A 15,179-nucleotide genomic window follows, 5' to 3' on the forward strand; every position below is an offset into this window, starting at 1 on the left:
TCAATTGTGAGCATGGAGAAACTGAATAAAGGTGAACTAATCTTGAAATAGACTCTTAGTGAAGATTAGCTTAATTTTTATCTTCCGTTTTCTGGATTCTCATGAGCAGCAGAGATTGCTGCATAGAATGTCTATCAACTTAGCAAAAAAAACTTTAGTTCAATAAGCATTTGTTGAACGTCTGCTAAACACATAGTATACAAAGATGAATAAGAACCGTGGTTCTGTAGGGACCAGGTAATTTCAGTACAATGACATAGGCACATGGAGAGTTCTGTGTGCTTGCTATTACAGGAATACAGAAGAGGGATACCTAATCTGTTCTAGGAAGATTGGGAAAGGCATTCCAGGTGAGATAATGCCTGAATGGAGCTTTGAAGAACAAGTAGAAGTTACCAAGTTGTAGAAGACAGGAAGGGGGTGGGTTGGGAAGCTGCACAAAGACATTCCAGGCAGAAAGAAATCATGAGCAAAGGCAAGACGGCATGGATAATCACAGAGAGCGCTGAGAATTGTAAGTAGTTCTATATTGCCAAGTTCAATAGAGAGTTGAAACTGAAGTAGAAAGAGCCTAGGTAACATAAGGCCTTATGTATTGTGAGAAGTAATTTGGGCTTATATTGACCAGTTGTTTGTATGTTTTAGCAGGTGAACCTTTTCTTCAAATGAAACCTTACTCTGAATACGTTTGTTGAATCAACAGCGGGAGGACGAATAGGCTTGAATTCCCGTCTGCTCAGTCTCTTCTGTAGTGTACCTTAGACATCTTATTAGGGAATTCCCAGGATTCCTTAGAGTAATGTTATAGAAACCTAGCTGTTAATGATTGTCATTGAAGGGTATTAAGCAAAGTGTTAATAAAGTATTGTCCTTATTAGAATAGATTTATTGCTTTTGTGGAGGTTGAATTTGAGAGGATCAAACCTGGAGTTTAGGAGGCCAATGGGAGGTTATTGCAGTCTTGTAGGCGAGTTCAGAGGTGACTTAAACAAGGAATGGAGAGGTAGGGATGAATTCGAGAAATGTTTTGAGTTTGAAATAGCAAGTCCTAATGATGGATTAGAAGTGGGAGGTAAAGGTTGATTGGGTAAGGTGGTGCCATTAATGGGGAGAAAACAGAGACCTTCTAGTCTTTCAGCCTGCTTCCCTTCTCCCAGTCCAATACCTTCTTTGTGCCCCCAATGTTTGATTTTTAATGACAGCTATCTTCCCAGTTATTCAATCAGCTAGCTAGCCAACCGATATTTATTGAGGCTTTCTATTTTCAAAATACTTAAATACAGTGAGAAAATTGAGGCTACCAGTTTCTCATTGACAAAGCCAATAGACTCTTTGTTGGTCTGAATGTCGTTTGGTCTGTAGGCAGGGCAGTATTTGATGCAGCCTTCTCCCTTGATGGTGAAACTCTTCCTTGACTTCTGTGGGGCCACTCCATTCTCTGCATCCTGCTGCTCTCACCTTCCTCTTTCATCCTTCTAAGAGGCTTCTCTTTCCTTTCTGTTTCTTAAACACTTGGATTCCTCTCGGTGCTTCTCTTTAAGAGTTAATCCTTTACATTGATTACTCTCAAGTGTTTCTGCAGCCCATTGTTTTCCTCCTGAGCTCCAAGAATTATATGTGATACGTCCATATATCTGTAATTGGTTAATCGACATTTTTTCTGGATGCATTAAAGGCATTTGTGATTCAGCATTCCAGAACTGAATTTTTTTTTCCTTCCAGTTTTATTGAGCTGTACATAATTGACATATGGCACTATGTAAGTTTAAGGTATACAGCATAATGATTTTACTTATATATCTCATGAAATGATTATCACAATAAGTTTAGTAAACATCCATCATCATATAGATACAAAATAAAAGAAAAAAATTTTTTCCTTATGGTGAGAACTCTTAGGATTTACTCTCTTAAGAACTTTCATATATGCAGCAGTGTCTATTATATTTATCATGTTGTACATTGCATCCCTAGCTAATCTTATAACTGGAAGTTGGTACCTTTTGACTACCTTTATCCAATTCCTCCTCCGCCTAGCCCCTGCTTCTGGTAATCACAAATCTGATCTCTTTTTCAGTGATTTGTTCGTTCGTTTTTGTAGTATAATTGACCTACAACATTGTTTTAGTTCCTGGTGCACAACATAGTGATTGGATATTTCTATACATTTCAAAATGATCACCATGATAAGTCAAGTTACCATTTTGATTGTATGGTTACCATCATGATACAAAGGTACTGCATTCCTGTTGACTGTATTCTCCCACACTGTATATTTCATACCTGTGACTTATTTATTTTGTAACTGGAATTTTGTACCTCTTGATCTTCCTCACCTATTTCTCTCATTCCTCATCCCCCCTCCCCTCTGGCAACCACCTGTTTGTTCTCTGTATCTGTGACTCTGTTTTGCTGTTTTTGTTCACTGGTTTTGTTTTTTAGATTCCAAAGTAAGTGAAATCATACAGTATTTGTCTTTCTCTGTCTGACCAATTTAACTTAACATAATACCATCTAGGTTAATCCAAATGGCAAGATTTCATTCTTTTTTTATGGCTGAGTAATATTTGATTGTATATATGTATATATATCTCTCTCTATATATCTATATCTCACATCTTTTTTTATCCATGCTTCTATTATTGATGGGTACTTAAGGTGCTTCCATTATCTTGGCTATTGTAAATAATGCATAAATGAACATTGGGATGCATATATCTTTTCAAATTAGTGTTTTTATTTTCTTTGGATAAGTACCCAGATTTGCTGGATTGTATGGTAGTTCTGTTTCTAATTTTTTGAGGAAGCTTATTGTTTTCCATAGTGTCTGCACTAATTTACATTCCCACCAAGAGTGCGCTAGGGTCCCCTTTTCTCCACATCCTTGACAGCATTTGTTATTTGTTTTCTTTTTGATTGTAGCCATTCTGACAGGTGTGAGGTGATATCTCATTGTGGTTTTGATTTGCATTTCCCTGATGATTAGTGATGTTGAGCATCTTTTCCTGTGCCTTTTGGCCATCTGTATGTCTCCTCTGGAAAAAAGTCTATTCAGGTTCTTTGCCCATTTTTTAATCAGGTTGTTTGTTTGTTTTTAAAAGATTATTTATTATTGTTTTCTTGGGCTGCGTTGTGTCTTTGTTGCTGCGCGGGCTTTCTCTAGTTGCGGTGAGGGGGGGCTACTTCATTACGGTGCGCGAGCTTCTTATAGCAGTGGCTTCTCTTGTTGTGGAGCACGGGATCTAGGCACGTGGGCTTCAGTAGTTGCAGCACGTGGGCTTCAGTAGTTGCAGCACGTGGGCTCAGTAGTGGTGGCTCGCAGGCTCTAGAGCACAGCTCAGTAGTTATGGTGTACGGGCTTAGTTGCTCTGCGGCATGTGGGATCTTCCTGGACCAGGGATTGAACTTGTGTCCCCTGCATTGGCAGGCGGATTCTTAACCACTGCACCACTGGGGAAGTCCCAGGTTGGTTGTTTTTTGATGTTGAGCTCTATGAATTCTTTGTATATTTTGGATATTAACCTCTTACCAGATTTATAGTTTGCTAAGACTGACGTTAAAGACCATACTACCAGTGTTTTCTTCTAAGAGTTTTATGGTGTCAGGACTTACATTTAAGTCTTCAGTCCCTTTGGAGTTTATTTTTGTATATGGTATGAGAAAGTAGTCCAGTTTAATTCTTTTGCATGTAGCTGTCCAGTTTTTGCAAAACCATTTATCGAAGAGGCTGTCTTTTCCTCATTATATATTCTTGCCTCCTTTGTCATAGATTAATTTCCCATATAAGTGTGGGTTTATTTCTGGGCTCTCTATTCTGTTCCATTGATCTTTGTTTTTGTACCAGTACCATATTTTTTTGAAGACTTGGCTTGGTATTATAGTTTGAAATCAGGGAGTGTGATACCTCCAGCTTTGTTCTTCTTTCTCATGATTGTTTTGGCTACTTGGGGTCTTTTGTGTTGCCATACACAAAAAGAATTATTTGTTCTAGTTCTGTGAAAAATGCCATTGGTATTTTGATAGGGATTGCATTGAATCTGTAGATTGCCTTGGGGTAGTATGGCCATTTTAACAATATTAATTCTTCCAACCCATGAGCACGGTATATCTTTCCATTTGTCTTGTCTTCAGTTTCTTTTGTCAGTGTATTATAGTGTTCTCTGTACAGGTCTTTTACCTCCTTAGTTAGATGAATTCCTAGGTATTTTATTTGTTTTGATACAGATGTAAATGAGATTAATTTATCTTTCTGATAGTTTGTTGTTAGTGTATAGAAATGCAACAGATTTCTATATACTAATTTTGTATCCTGCAAGTTTACTGAATTCATTGATGAGTTCTAATAGGTATTTTGTTGGCATCTTTAGGATTTTCTATATACAGTATCATGCCATCTGTAAACAGTGACAGTTTTTCTTCTTCCTTTCTAATCTGAATTCCTTTTATTTCTTTTTTTGTCTGATTGCTGTGGCTAGGACTTGTGGTACTATGTTATAAATGAAAGTGGCAAGAGTGGGCATCCTTGTCTTGTTCCTGATCTCAGAGGAAATGCTTTCAGCTTTTCACTGTTGAGTATGATATTAGTCGTGGGCTTGTCATATTTGGCCTTCATTATGTTGAATTATGTTCTCTGTGCCTACTTGTTTAGAGTTTTTATCATAAATCAATGTTGAATTTTATCAGAAGACCTTTTTGCATCTATTGAGATGACCATATGCTTTTTATTTTTCAATTTGTAAATGTGGTGTATCACATTGATTGATTTGTGGATGTTTAACCATCCTTGCACCCCTGGGATAAATTCCACATGATTATGTTATATAATCCTTTTAATGTATTGTTGAATTTGGTTTGCTAATATTTTGTTGAGGATTTTTGCATCTACGTTCATCATAATTGAATGTATTTTTTTTCTTTTCCTTTTTTTTTTTTTTTTTTTTGTGGTACGCAGGCCTCTCACTGTTGTGGCCTCTCCCTTTGCGGAGCATAGGCTCCGGACGCACAGGCTCAGCGGCCATGGCTCACGGGCCCAGCTGCTCCGCGGCATGTGGGATCTTCCTGGACCGGGGCACGAACCTGTGTCCCCTGCATCGGCAGGCGGACTCTCAACCACTGCGCCACAGGGAAGCCCCCATAATTGAACCTTTTAATCTTCACTCTCCCACCTATTTCTCCTATTACATTCTTTATCTAAGTGTTCTAGCCATATCTGGTCAGTCTTCATATATTGTTGATAGTCTTTCCTTATGACCTTTCAAACCTGGTTCCTCCTCTAATTATATTATTGTTACCTTACTTAGGGTCCTCATTATTTCTTACTTGAGTTATTGAAATATTCTTCTAACTAGTCTTCCTGTCTTCAGTCTTGAACCCCATTGATATGTATTCTTCACTGCTTCTAGTCATCTTTCCAAACTCTAATGTCTTCCCAGTTGCCTTAGTATGGCATAAATGCATCCCTTTGTATGGTATGGTCGACTTTCCATGATCTGCCGTCTGCTTGCCTCTCCAGCTTTATCTAGAGCTTTCCCCAACTCCCATACTTCATGACTTGGCCATACCAAGCATTCCAGCTTTATTCATGTCTTTGCATCTTTGTTTTCTCTGCCTAAATGGCTCTTCCACTCTCCAGTGGGGGTAAATACCTACTGTTTGAAGTCTGCTCAACCTCCATATATTAGTTACCTAGGACTGTTAAAACAAATTATCAAAAACTGGGTGATTTATAACAACAGGAATTTGTTCTCTTCAAGAACAGGCTTCTGTAGGCTAGAAGTCTGAAATCAAGGTGTCATCAGGGTCATGGTCTCTCTGAAAGCTCTAGGGAAGCATCTTTCTTTGCCTTTTCTGGCACCTTTGGCACCACTCTGATTTCTGCCTCTGTCTTCACATGGCCTTCTCCCCATGTGTCTGTGGCAAAATTTCCAGTATGACCTATCTTAACTTGATTACATCTGCAAAGACCCTATTTCCAAATAAGGTCACATTTATAGGTACCAGGGGTTAAAACTTCAATATATATTTTGGGGGCACACATTCAACCCATAACACTGTATACGAAATCTTTTCTAACTCTACCTGTCCTCCATCATTGCAAGGAGAATTTACCACTCTATCAATTCTGTCCCAACTGTACTCTGTGTATACCTCTCTGTCACTTGTCGTACTTATTACTTATATGTCACTGTTTTATCATGAGACTCATCCTTTTCTGCTTATGGACCTATAGTCCAGTAATTCACTTTTCTAGCCCTCATATCTCACCCCCTAACTTTTTACATTTATTCCTAGTAATCCTTCTAAATCAAGTTTGAATTCTCTTCTCCACTGGGTGCCTGAGTTAGAATAGTAACCTCAGTAATAGAGGTTTGTAAAATTACAGGGAGAGATGCTAATAGGACTTAGCAACTGATTTAATTTAAGAGGAATGGGGTTGTGGGAGAGGGGGTAAACAGAGATGACTTTGAGGTTTCAACTTGAGTTGCCTGAGATGTAGGTGTGCGCTTAGCAGAAATCAGGAATACAGGAGGGTGATCAGCTTTGGGAAACCAAATGCTAAACTTAATTTTGCATTTACTGAGTTTGAATTATAAGTGAAACACTTTTTAATTGGGAATCTTGTTTCTTTGGGGAGTTTAATTTGTGAAGTGAAAAAAATCTAATAGAGTGTTTTAATTATTATTTTACATAAAAATGTACTTTTCTCTGAGGTCTCTGTTAATTCATATATTATGTTAGTGATCCCCAAATGTATTATACTCTCTCCCTCTATTCTGTATTTGTCTTGAGGTGCCATAAATTCTCAATGTTTTGTTGAATTAAAAAAAGAAAGGTATTACATTTTCAATAGCAACAGTCAAGGATTTAAACTAAAGCCATTCAGATTTTACTATATTTCTCATTCAGAAGACTTAAAGAGCAAAGGCTAGGTATGATATTGCTTTTAAGTACAAGTTAGAGTTGGAATAAATTTCAGAACCTCGAAGTATTTAATATTTCTGAGGAACTTCATAAAAGGGAAATGAGTAGGCCTGTAGCTCATTCTCTCTACATATTAGCTCTGGATTTTGAATTTTTCAGTCTACAAAGAGGACCCTTGAAATTTATATGCTTGTGTTAGAAAATGACTTCAGCTTTTCATAACTTACCTTAAATGAATGCTATTTGGAACTCAAGCATCAGAAAGACTTATTTTAACTTGGGAAAAAGAAGCTAACTCCTATGATAACTTTTCATTATCTTATATATTCTGAAAATTGTTTCTATTAAATAAGCCAGTCTTTTATATGGAGTGTTTCAATCAATAGTTCTATATGGAGATTATCTATTTGTTGTTGGGTTTTTTGTTTTATTGTGTTTTTCTTGTTAAATCTCCTAAAATAAAGACATTATTAAGCAGTTTCTACAATTCTGCAGCTGGACTCAGTGTACTTTGTTTAGGTGTTCATTTAGTGCTAGATGTCATTCTCTTTAATAGTAACATGTCCACATGAAATAAAATGAATTCTAGTTCTTTTAAAGTGGAATTGCTGCACTATTAAACAATTAGTGACTAGTGCATTTTATGTTTCCAAGAAAGGAGGTACAGAGTATGGTATAGTGTTGATTTTGGTTACTAAATTTATTCCATGCCATATATCAATGTTTCTGTTTTAGACTCGGGAACAGGAGGAATTGGAAGAAGCTTTAGAGGTAGAACGACAGGAAAATGAACAAAGAAGACTATTTATACAAAAAGAAGAACAACTGCAGCAGATTCTAAAAAGGAAGAATAAGCAGGCTTTTTTAGATGAACTGGTACGTATTAATGTTAATTGTGATAAAAAATCATTTGTCTTCAGGGTTTATCTTTCCTATTTATTATTCTGGGTAATGGTATTTAAATAGCATTTCTATAGTTTGTGCTGGTTTATTCACCTTCTGTTCCTTTATTTAAAAAAAACGTTTGTCAATATCCATTTTATTTTCAGGTAAGAGAGTAATATTATAACTAACATAAGCCAGTTTACTATTAATAGGTTGTTGATGTGTTTCTGAGCTTACTGACTAAAACATTGTTTTCAGAGCATTTTTCTCCTGATTAATACTGGTTTTCTAATAACTAGCTCATTTTCAAGTGTTTTGGCTTCATGCTGAAGTTTTACTGACTCTGGTTACTCTGTGAGAACTATGTTTCATATTTTTGCATGAAAAAAATACATTTGAAAGAAATGGCAATGTCTTGCAAGTTATTGGTGTTTTCTAGTTATTAGCTCCCTAAGTAGACAACATTGTTAGATAATAGCAGTAATTATAACCAAGGTTTATGAAGTGTTTCATAGATTGGAGAATATTATTTGATGCTTATAAACCATTGTGATATTGATGAAATCACAATTAGAAAATTGTCCTTTCCAGTAAAGTCTTTTTACATTCTTCCTTTCCCCTTTCTGGACCCATAATTAATTTCCATGTGGTGTTAACACACTTAACTCCTCAGTCTACTAGTTGCTATGCTGTTTGTTATTCTATGATCAGGTAAAAGTGTATGTGTATAGTTTTCTACTGTGCTTTTGCCCTAAAAGCATTTAAGCCATATAACCAGGAATAAAAAGAGAAAGCAAGATAATTTAAATTAGAAGTAGGTGAGAAAGTAAAGGAAAAATAAGGGTAAAGGCCTTAGCGAGGCTCAGACAGAAAATGCTTATCATAAACCCTATCTACTTTGTATGAATGGAATGTAAATTTGGTTCTAAAAATGAGGACAGGGAGTTCCCTGGTGGTCTAGTGGTTAGGATTTGGCACTTTCAGTGCCGTGGCCTGGGTTCAGTCCCTGGTTGGGAAGTGAGATACTGCAGGCTGCACCGTGTGCTGTTGCACCAAGAAAGGAAAAAGAAATGAGGACCGCAGTGTATAAAATAGAATATGTTTTTTTTCCTTAGTAACTTCCATTGATTTTTCTTTTTAATATTTATTTTTGTATTTGGTTGCATGGGGTCTTAGTTGCGGCAGGTGGGCTCCTTACTTGTGTCCCCAGGGCTCCTTAGTTGTGGCATGAGAACTCTTAGTTGTGGCATGCACATGGGATCTAGTTCCATGACCAGAGATTGAACCTGGGCCCCCTGCATTGGGATCATGGAGTCTTATCCCCTGTGCCACCAGGGAAATCCCTAACTTCCATTAATTGTTTTTGAAACTATTAAGTGGCAGTTGTGGCTTTAACAGTTGAAATGATGCATGTCATGTTTTACATTTTTTTGATAGACATGTAGCTTGTGAGAAATTAAAAACTTTAAAGAATGAATTAGTAAAGATTCATGTTACAATTATTTTTTTGAAAGGTTGTTTCTCTCATCATTTTATGCAGAGTTTTCTTTGGTAATGCTTTCCGCTATACAATTAATTGAGTTAATTCCAAATACAGAACTTAGATATAAGACGAAAATACACTTTAACTTTTTAAAAATGTTCCATTTAGTATAAAGCGTTTTTAGTTTTGATTTTGAGATAAGCTGGTTTTGCATAGCAATTATTTTTGCATATTCTTTTTGTCTTTAGTCTTTTAGCATGAAGTTTTGCTGCCTCATTGAGCTGTTCTTGGCAATTGAGCCGCAACTGCCAATGTTGTACGTTGTGTATAATCTGGAGTTAATATTGGCTTTTGTTAAGAACTGTTCCCCCTTCCTGTTTTCTTCACCTGCAAGTCATTACTGTGCATACTTTCTTTACTGTTTAGATCATGTAACATGGTGGTTAAATAATCCTTAACAATTTACTGTATTCATTAGAACAATTAATTACAACAGATTGGTTTAAATACCAATTCAATTTGAATTTCTCATTTTCATATTTAAATTTATATTTAAAGATTGTTACTTTAATTTTTTAATATTTATTAAAATTTTTTTGTTAAAATGCTAACATATATTTCATCCTTATTGACTAACTGAAAGAATTCATTAAATTTCTTTTTATCCTCCTGAATCCTTATTAAGTAAAAGAATACATTGTATTTTTTTCTATGTATGTTCGTGTGTTAGATTTTTAAGAAAGATTGAATTGGCATCTATAAATATATCTAGAAGCTTAAATCTTAGAATGATTCTCTGGATCTAATTTAGGCAACTAGTATAAGCAAAACTTATTAGAATTTTTTTTCTGCTGTTTCTGGTCCTTGTGCTACAAGTTACTTTTTAACCTTTTATAAAAGCATTGGCATTACACTATACTGTATGATGTGACAGGATTTTAATGTTATGGTCTTAATGTTTATGGCTTAGCATTTACTATAATGTTGCCTAAAATGTCCATTTATTTAATCCTAACTGTAAATTCAGGGTTTTTTGTTTTTTTTTTAAGTTTGGAAAAAGATTTTCCAAACTTAAAAGATAAACAGGTCCTGACTTATTAAATCTTTTTATATTCTTGTTTGAAAATTCTCTTCAGCTATGTCTTAAATTTTGTTAAGGGCTAATATTGTCAAAAGCAGTAGCTGATTTTTATTAGAATATTGTTTGCCAGATGGCTTGCTTTAAGTCAGTTAAAATAATCATTTAAAAATGGTCATTATAAAGCTTTTAATGAGTATTACAGGTAGTTTTAATTAAAATTTCTTTAAATATTAAGCAGTGTACCTTCAGGCAATCAATGTAGCTTAGGGAACCTTTCAGGGTAAAAATGGAAAGCTAAGAAGAATGAAATAACTTGAAAGGCTGAATCTACATTTTTTGTGTTTCTGAGAGCATGTATGTTTCCCATAGTTTATTTTACTCTGTAGATTTTTTTGTTGTTGTTAGAACTCCTGCTTATTTCTAGTTTAACTTTTTTTTTTTTAATTTATTTTTGGCTGCGTTGGGTCTTTGTTGCTGTGCACGGGCTTTCTCTCTAGTTACAGAGAGCAAGGGCCACTCCTTGCTGTGGTGCGCGGGCTTCTCACTGTGGTGGCCTCTCTTGTTGCGGACCACAACTTCAGTAGTTGTGGCACACGGGCCCAGCAGCTGCGTCGGGCGGGCTCCAGAGCACAGGCTTAGCAGTTGTGGTGCATGGGCCCAGCTGCTCCGTGGCATGGGGGATCCTCCCAGACCAGGGCCTGTACCTGCGTCCGCTGCACTGGCAGGCGGACTCTTAACCACTGCGTCACTGGGGAAGTCCCTCTAGTTTAATATTTACAAAGATTTTCAGTCTCCAAAGTTTCGATTGCTAAAGTGGAGTACAGCAGATTTAAAGTAAATTGTATTGCCTTAGTATCAAAATTAATTTTAGCTTTCTAGAATGTTTATTTTTATTAAATTTCAACTGTTTTATCAAGACATTTTAATATTCTGGTTCTTTTATGTGAAGGTGAAACCAGGATTAAAACAGGCAAAGTATTGATTAGCAACTTTTTTGAAATGCACACATTGTCTTACTTTTACATGAGAACTTTTACTTTTTAGGGTAAGTACCAGGTATGAAATTTGAATTCACTTAGAGTATTAATTAGGAAGCAATGATTTAGCATTTTAGCCAAGGAAATAGTTTTTACATAAGAAAAGGTAGTTAGAGATTTTAAAAGATATTTTGGGCCACCGCCCATTTAAAATATTCTTTAATTTTACATTTTATTATAAAATTCCTAATGGAAATAGGAATAGCTGCAGGAATTCACAGCAATACTATTATTAGTGCATTACTAATGCTTTGTTGTAGAATATGAAAGGTAGTCAAGTATGTTGTCCTAGTGTATTTTATTCATCCTTCTTCATTATTGCTAAAGCCATGTCTTAAGAATTTTGATCCTTAATAAAGTTCTATTTTATAAATAAAATTTGTGTTTTTCTATTTACTTTAAAAAGTTTTAATCTTTGTAACATTTGCTCTTGCATAGTGCTTCTGTTACAAAGTTTTGAGATACAGATTTATTCTAGGACGATGCTATGGAAATAAATGGCTTGTTACTTGAATATCTTCTGTACTATAACTTTTAAACAAGTCCTTTAAATATATTAATTAGCCATATTTGTGCCCCAAAATATTAAGTTGTTGGTTTTGGAAAGAAAATTAGATTCTGCTATGTCTTTACTTTTATACTATGAAATGTGTAACAATATAGTTTTTTCAGGATTAATTTCTGGGTAGTTACTGTGTTAAAACTCTGCGGGCCACTTGAAGACTGTTTTCGTAGGTCACCTTGGTATAGGAGACTGAAATGTGTTTGTACCTTCATTTTTGTTTACAGATATAGAAAGTAGTATGTGTCTTTGCATATGTTTGTATATGATCTTCCTTCCTTCCTGGTTTCATTTTGCTTGTGTTTCTGTGTTCTTATTTAACTGACAGCTCAGAAAGGAAAATGTCTGGATACATTTAGTTTAGATCTTAGCTCTGCATCACTTTAAACATGTGAGAAGACTTCATGTTAAACAGAATAAATGACAGTCTACATATAAGAGTTAGTAATTTGTGTTATTAATATGTGTGTGTACAGATTTGTGTAAATAGTGGCCCTGATTTAGTATCAATATAAGATATTAAAAGTGTTTACTGTTATTTTGTTAATTAAAAAAATTTATAAAGATAAATTATTTATAAAAATAAGTCAATAAAGGAGAAAATATTGATAAATGTCTTTTGATTGTACTTAACAATCATTCCATTGTGCAAAACAGAGCAAGGATCATTTCCAAACGGCCTCAGGTGAAATCTAATGGGAAACAATTTCAGACTGGTCTGAATTCACTGGTAAAAAAAGAAATGTGTCTTAGATAAACATCTGATCTAAGTTATAGTACTTTGTACTATTTTTGTGATTAGCTTCTAATTTTTTTATTTTAATAAATATGGTTGGTTTTGCTAGATGAAATAAGATCCTATTATATTGTCTTTAATGTGGATTTTATAAAAATCCTTTTTTGTAGGTTATTTTGATTTATGAGTCTAAAGCAGCCTTTTCTTATTATGGATTGTTAAAGTTTTTTGTAAAGTGTTCTCCATAAAGTGAATACCTAGGTTGACATCAAATGTTTATGGAAAGGCATAATTTAAAATAAAAGACTCATTGCTTTTATTTTTAACTTTCACATTGCACTTTAACTTTTCTTGCAGGAGAGTTCTGATCTCCCCGTTGCTCTACTTTTGGCTCAGCATAAAGATAGATCTACCCAACTGGAAATGCAACTTGAGAAACCTAAACCTACAAAACCAGTGACATTTTCCACAGGCATCAAAATGGTAAGCTGTATTTTAATCACTTGTTTAGAAGATATATTTCAAGGATTATAGTTTATAATTTTATATTGATTTTTATAGATAAACTGGGAGGTTCAGATATTTAAGAACAGTGTCTGATCTAGGCTACATGTCTAGAAATATAAATATGTGCATTGTAAGAGGAAAGTGAAAAATAATAAATAATTTACAAAGTATGTAACACAGTTTTGTTCTATATGATATTGAGTTTGTATGTGTTTTATTATTCTACATAAGTTTTTAAGCTTGTGGTGTAGAAAAACATTTCTTAAAAGAAAATGCAAACTTCCGCTGTCTGGTATGGCATGTAAGAAGCTTGGAAGTTGCCACTCCATCCTGACAACAAGTAAAAACCTGAACACACTGAAAAATCAACGACTTTTTTAGTAGAGAGAGGTCACAAAGCAAACCACTGCCCTTAAAATTGGAGAGACCAGCTGAGACTACAGTGAATCACAGTTCACCAGAGCAGCAACCTTGTTGGAAGCCAGTGCTGGTGTAGGGAAACCTGAATTGGTTGACAAATTGCTGGAGGTTCAGTGTGGGCAACTCTGAGAGTTAAAAACTCCAGAGGAAACCGGTCATCAGAGGCCCCACACTTTTGTGAGTCTTACCTGTTGTGTCTCTACCAGATTCTCTCAGTGAATATCAGAAAAAAACCCTCATGCTTTTGAGAGAGGAAGGGGAAAAGGAATGACTTTGAAATATGCCAGAGCATTCTGTTCCTCCTAACAAGGCTTGCCCTTAGGATAAACTATTTCACCAGAGCCTAACCTGCTGGAGTTTTATCAGAGGCTAACTGATGTGGGTGAAGGGAAATACACAACTTCAGCTCACTCTAGCCATCCTGTTCCACCTGAGGGGAGGGAGATGGATTGAGAAGTGTGTGTGTGAAGTTCACAGTCCAGAAGCACAGGCTTTCTAAAAGACTGAGATCTTATCATAAGACTATAAATTGTTCAGCCATCCCCCTGCAGCTTACCACCATATTACGAAAGACCTGTTTATAGAAGTTCATTTTAAAAAGTGTATCATGCCTGGCTGTCAAAAAAAAAATTTTAAGATATACTAAAAGGCAGAAAACACAATTGGAAGAGACAGAGCAAGCACGAGAATCAGGATTAGATATGGCAGGGGTGTTGGAATTATCATACTTGGAATTTAAAACAACTGTGATTAATATGCTAAGAGTGCTAATGGATAAAGTAGACCACATGCAAGAACAGATGGACGATATAAGTAGAGAGATGGAAGTTCCAAGAAAGAACCAAAAAGAAATGCTAGAGAAAAAAAAATCCACTGTAACAGAATTGAAGAGTGCTTTTGATGGCCTTATTAGTAGATTGGACATGCATGAGGAAAGAGTCTTGAGCAAGAGGATGTATCAGTAGAATTCTTGGAAACTGAAAACCAAAGAGAAAAAGCCCGGAATAAAAAAAACAGAACAGGGCTTCCCTGGTGGTGCAGTGGTTGAGAGTCCGCCTGCTGATGCAGGGGACATGGGTTCGTGCCCCGGTCTGGGAAAATCCCACATGCCGCGGAGCGGCTGGGCCCATGAGCCATGGCTGCTGAGCCTGTGCGTCCAGAGCCTGTGTTCCTCAACGGGAGAGGCCACAACAGTGAGAGGCCCACGTACCGCAAAAAAAAAACAAAAAAAAAACCAGAACAGAAGAACAGAATATCCAAGGACTGTGGGGTGACTACAAAAGGTGTAACATAAGCATAATGGCAATACCAGAGAAGAAAGAAAGGAACAGAAGAAGTATTTGAAACAGTAATGACTGAGAATTTCCCAAAATCAACATCAGACATCAAACCAAAGGTCCAGGGAGTTCAGAGAACACCAAGTAGGATAAATGCCAAAAAGATCCTTATACCTAGGCATGTTATTTTCAAATAACAGAAAATTGAAGATAAAAAAATCCTGAGGAAGCCAGAGGGGGAAAAATCCCTCACTTACAGAGGAGTAAAGA

At 35.7% G+C, this 15,179-nt stretch overlaps 1 protein-coding gene across 2 annotated transcripts in view; it reads left to right on the top strand.

Moving 5' to 3' along the window:
* Positions 1–15,179, top strand: part of MNAT1 (MNAT1 component of CDK activating kinase) — a 210,983-nt gene that overhangs the window by 59,926 nt on the left and 135,878 nt on the right. For both annotated transcript variants that reach the window (XR_003795844.1, XM_029237486.1), the window contains exons 5-6: positions 7,657–7,797; positions 13,063–13,188. Coding sequence is in view for 1 of the 2 variants with exons in the window: in XM_029237486.1 (XP_029093319.1) it covers positions 7,657–7,797; positions 13,063–13,188 (267 nt within the window). In the remaining variant the exon portion in view is untranslated. The remainder of the gene's footprint in view (positions 1–7,656; positions 7,798–13,062; positions 13,189–15,179) is intronic.

This window comes from Monodon monoceros, unplaced genomic scaffold (assembly GCF_005190385.1).
Source record: "Monodon monoceros isolate NGI ecotype Baffin Bay Population unplaced genomic scaffold, NGI_Narwhal_1 Super_Scaffold_21, whole genome shotgun sequence".
Taxonomy (NCBI): domain Eukaryota; kingdom Metazoa; phylum Chordata; class Mammalia; order Artiodactyla; family Monodontidae; genus Monodon; species Monodon monoceros.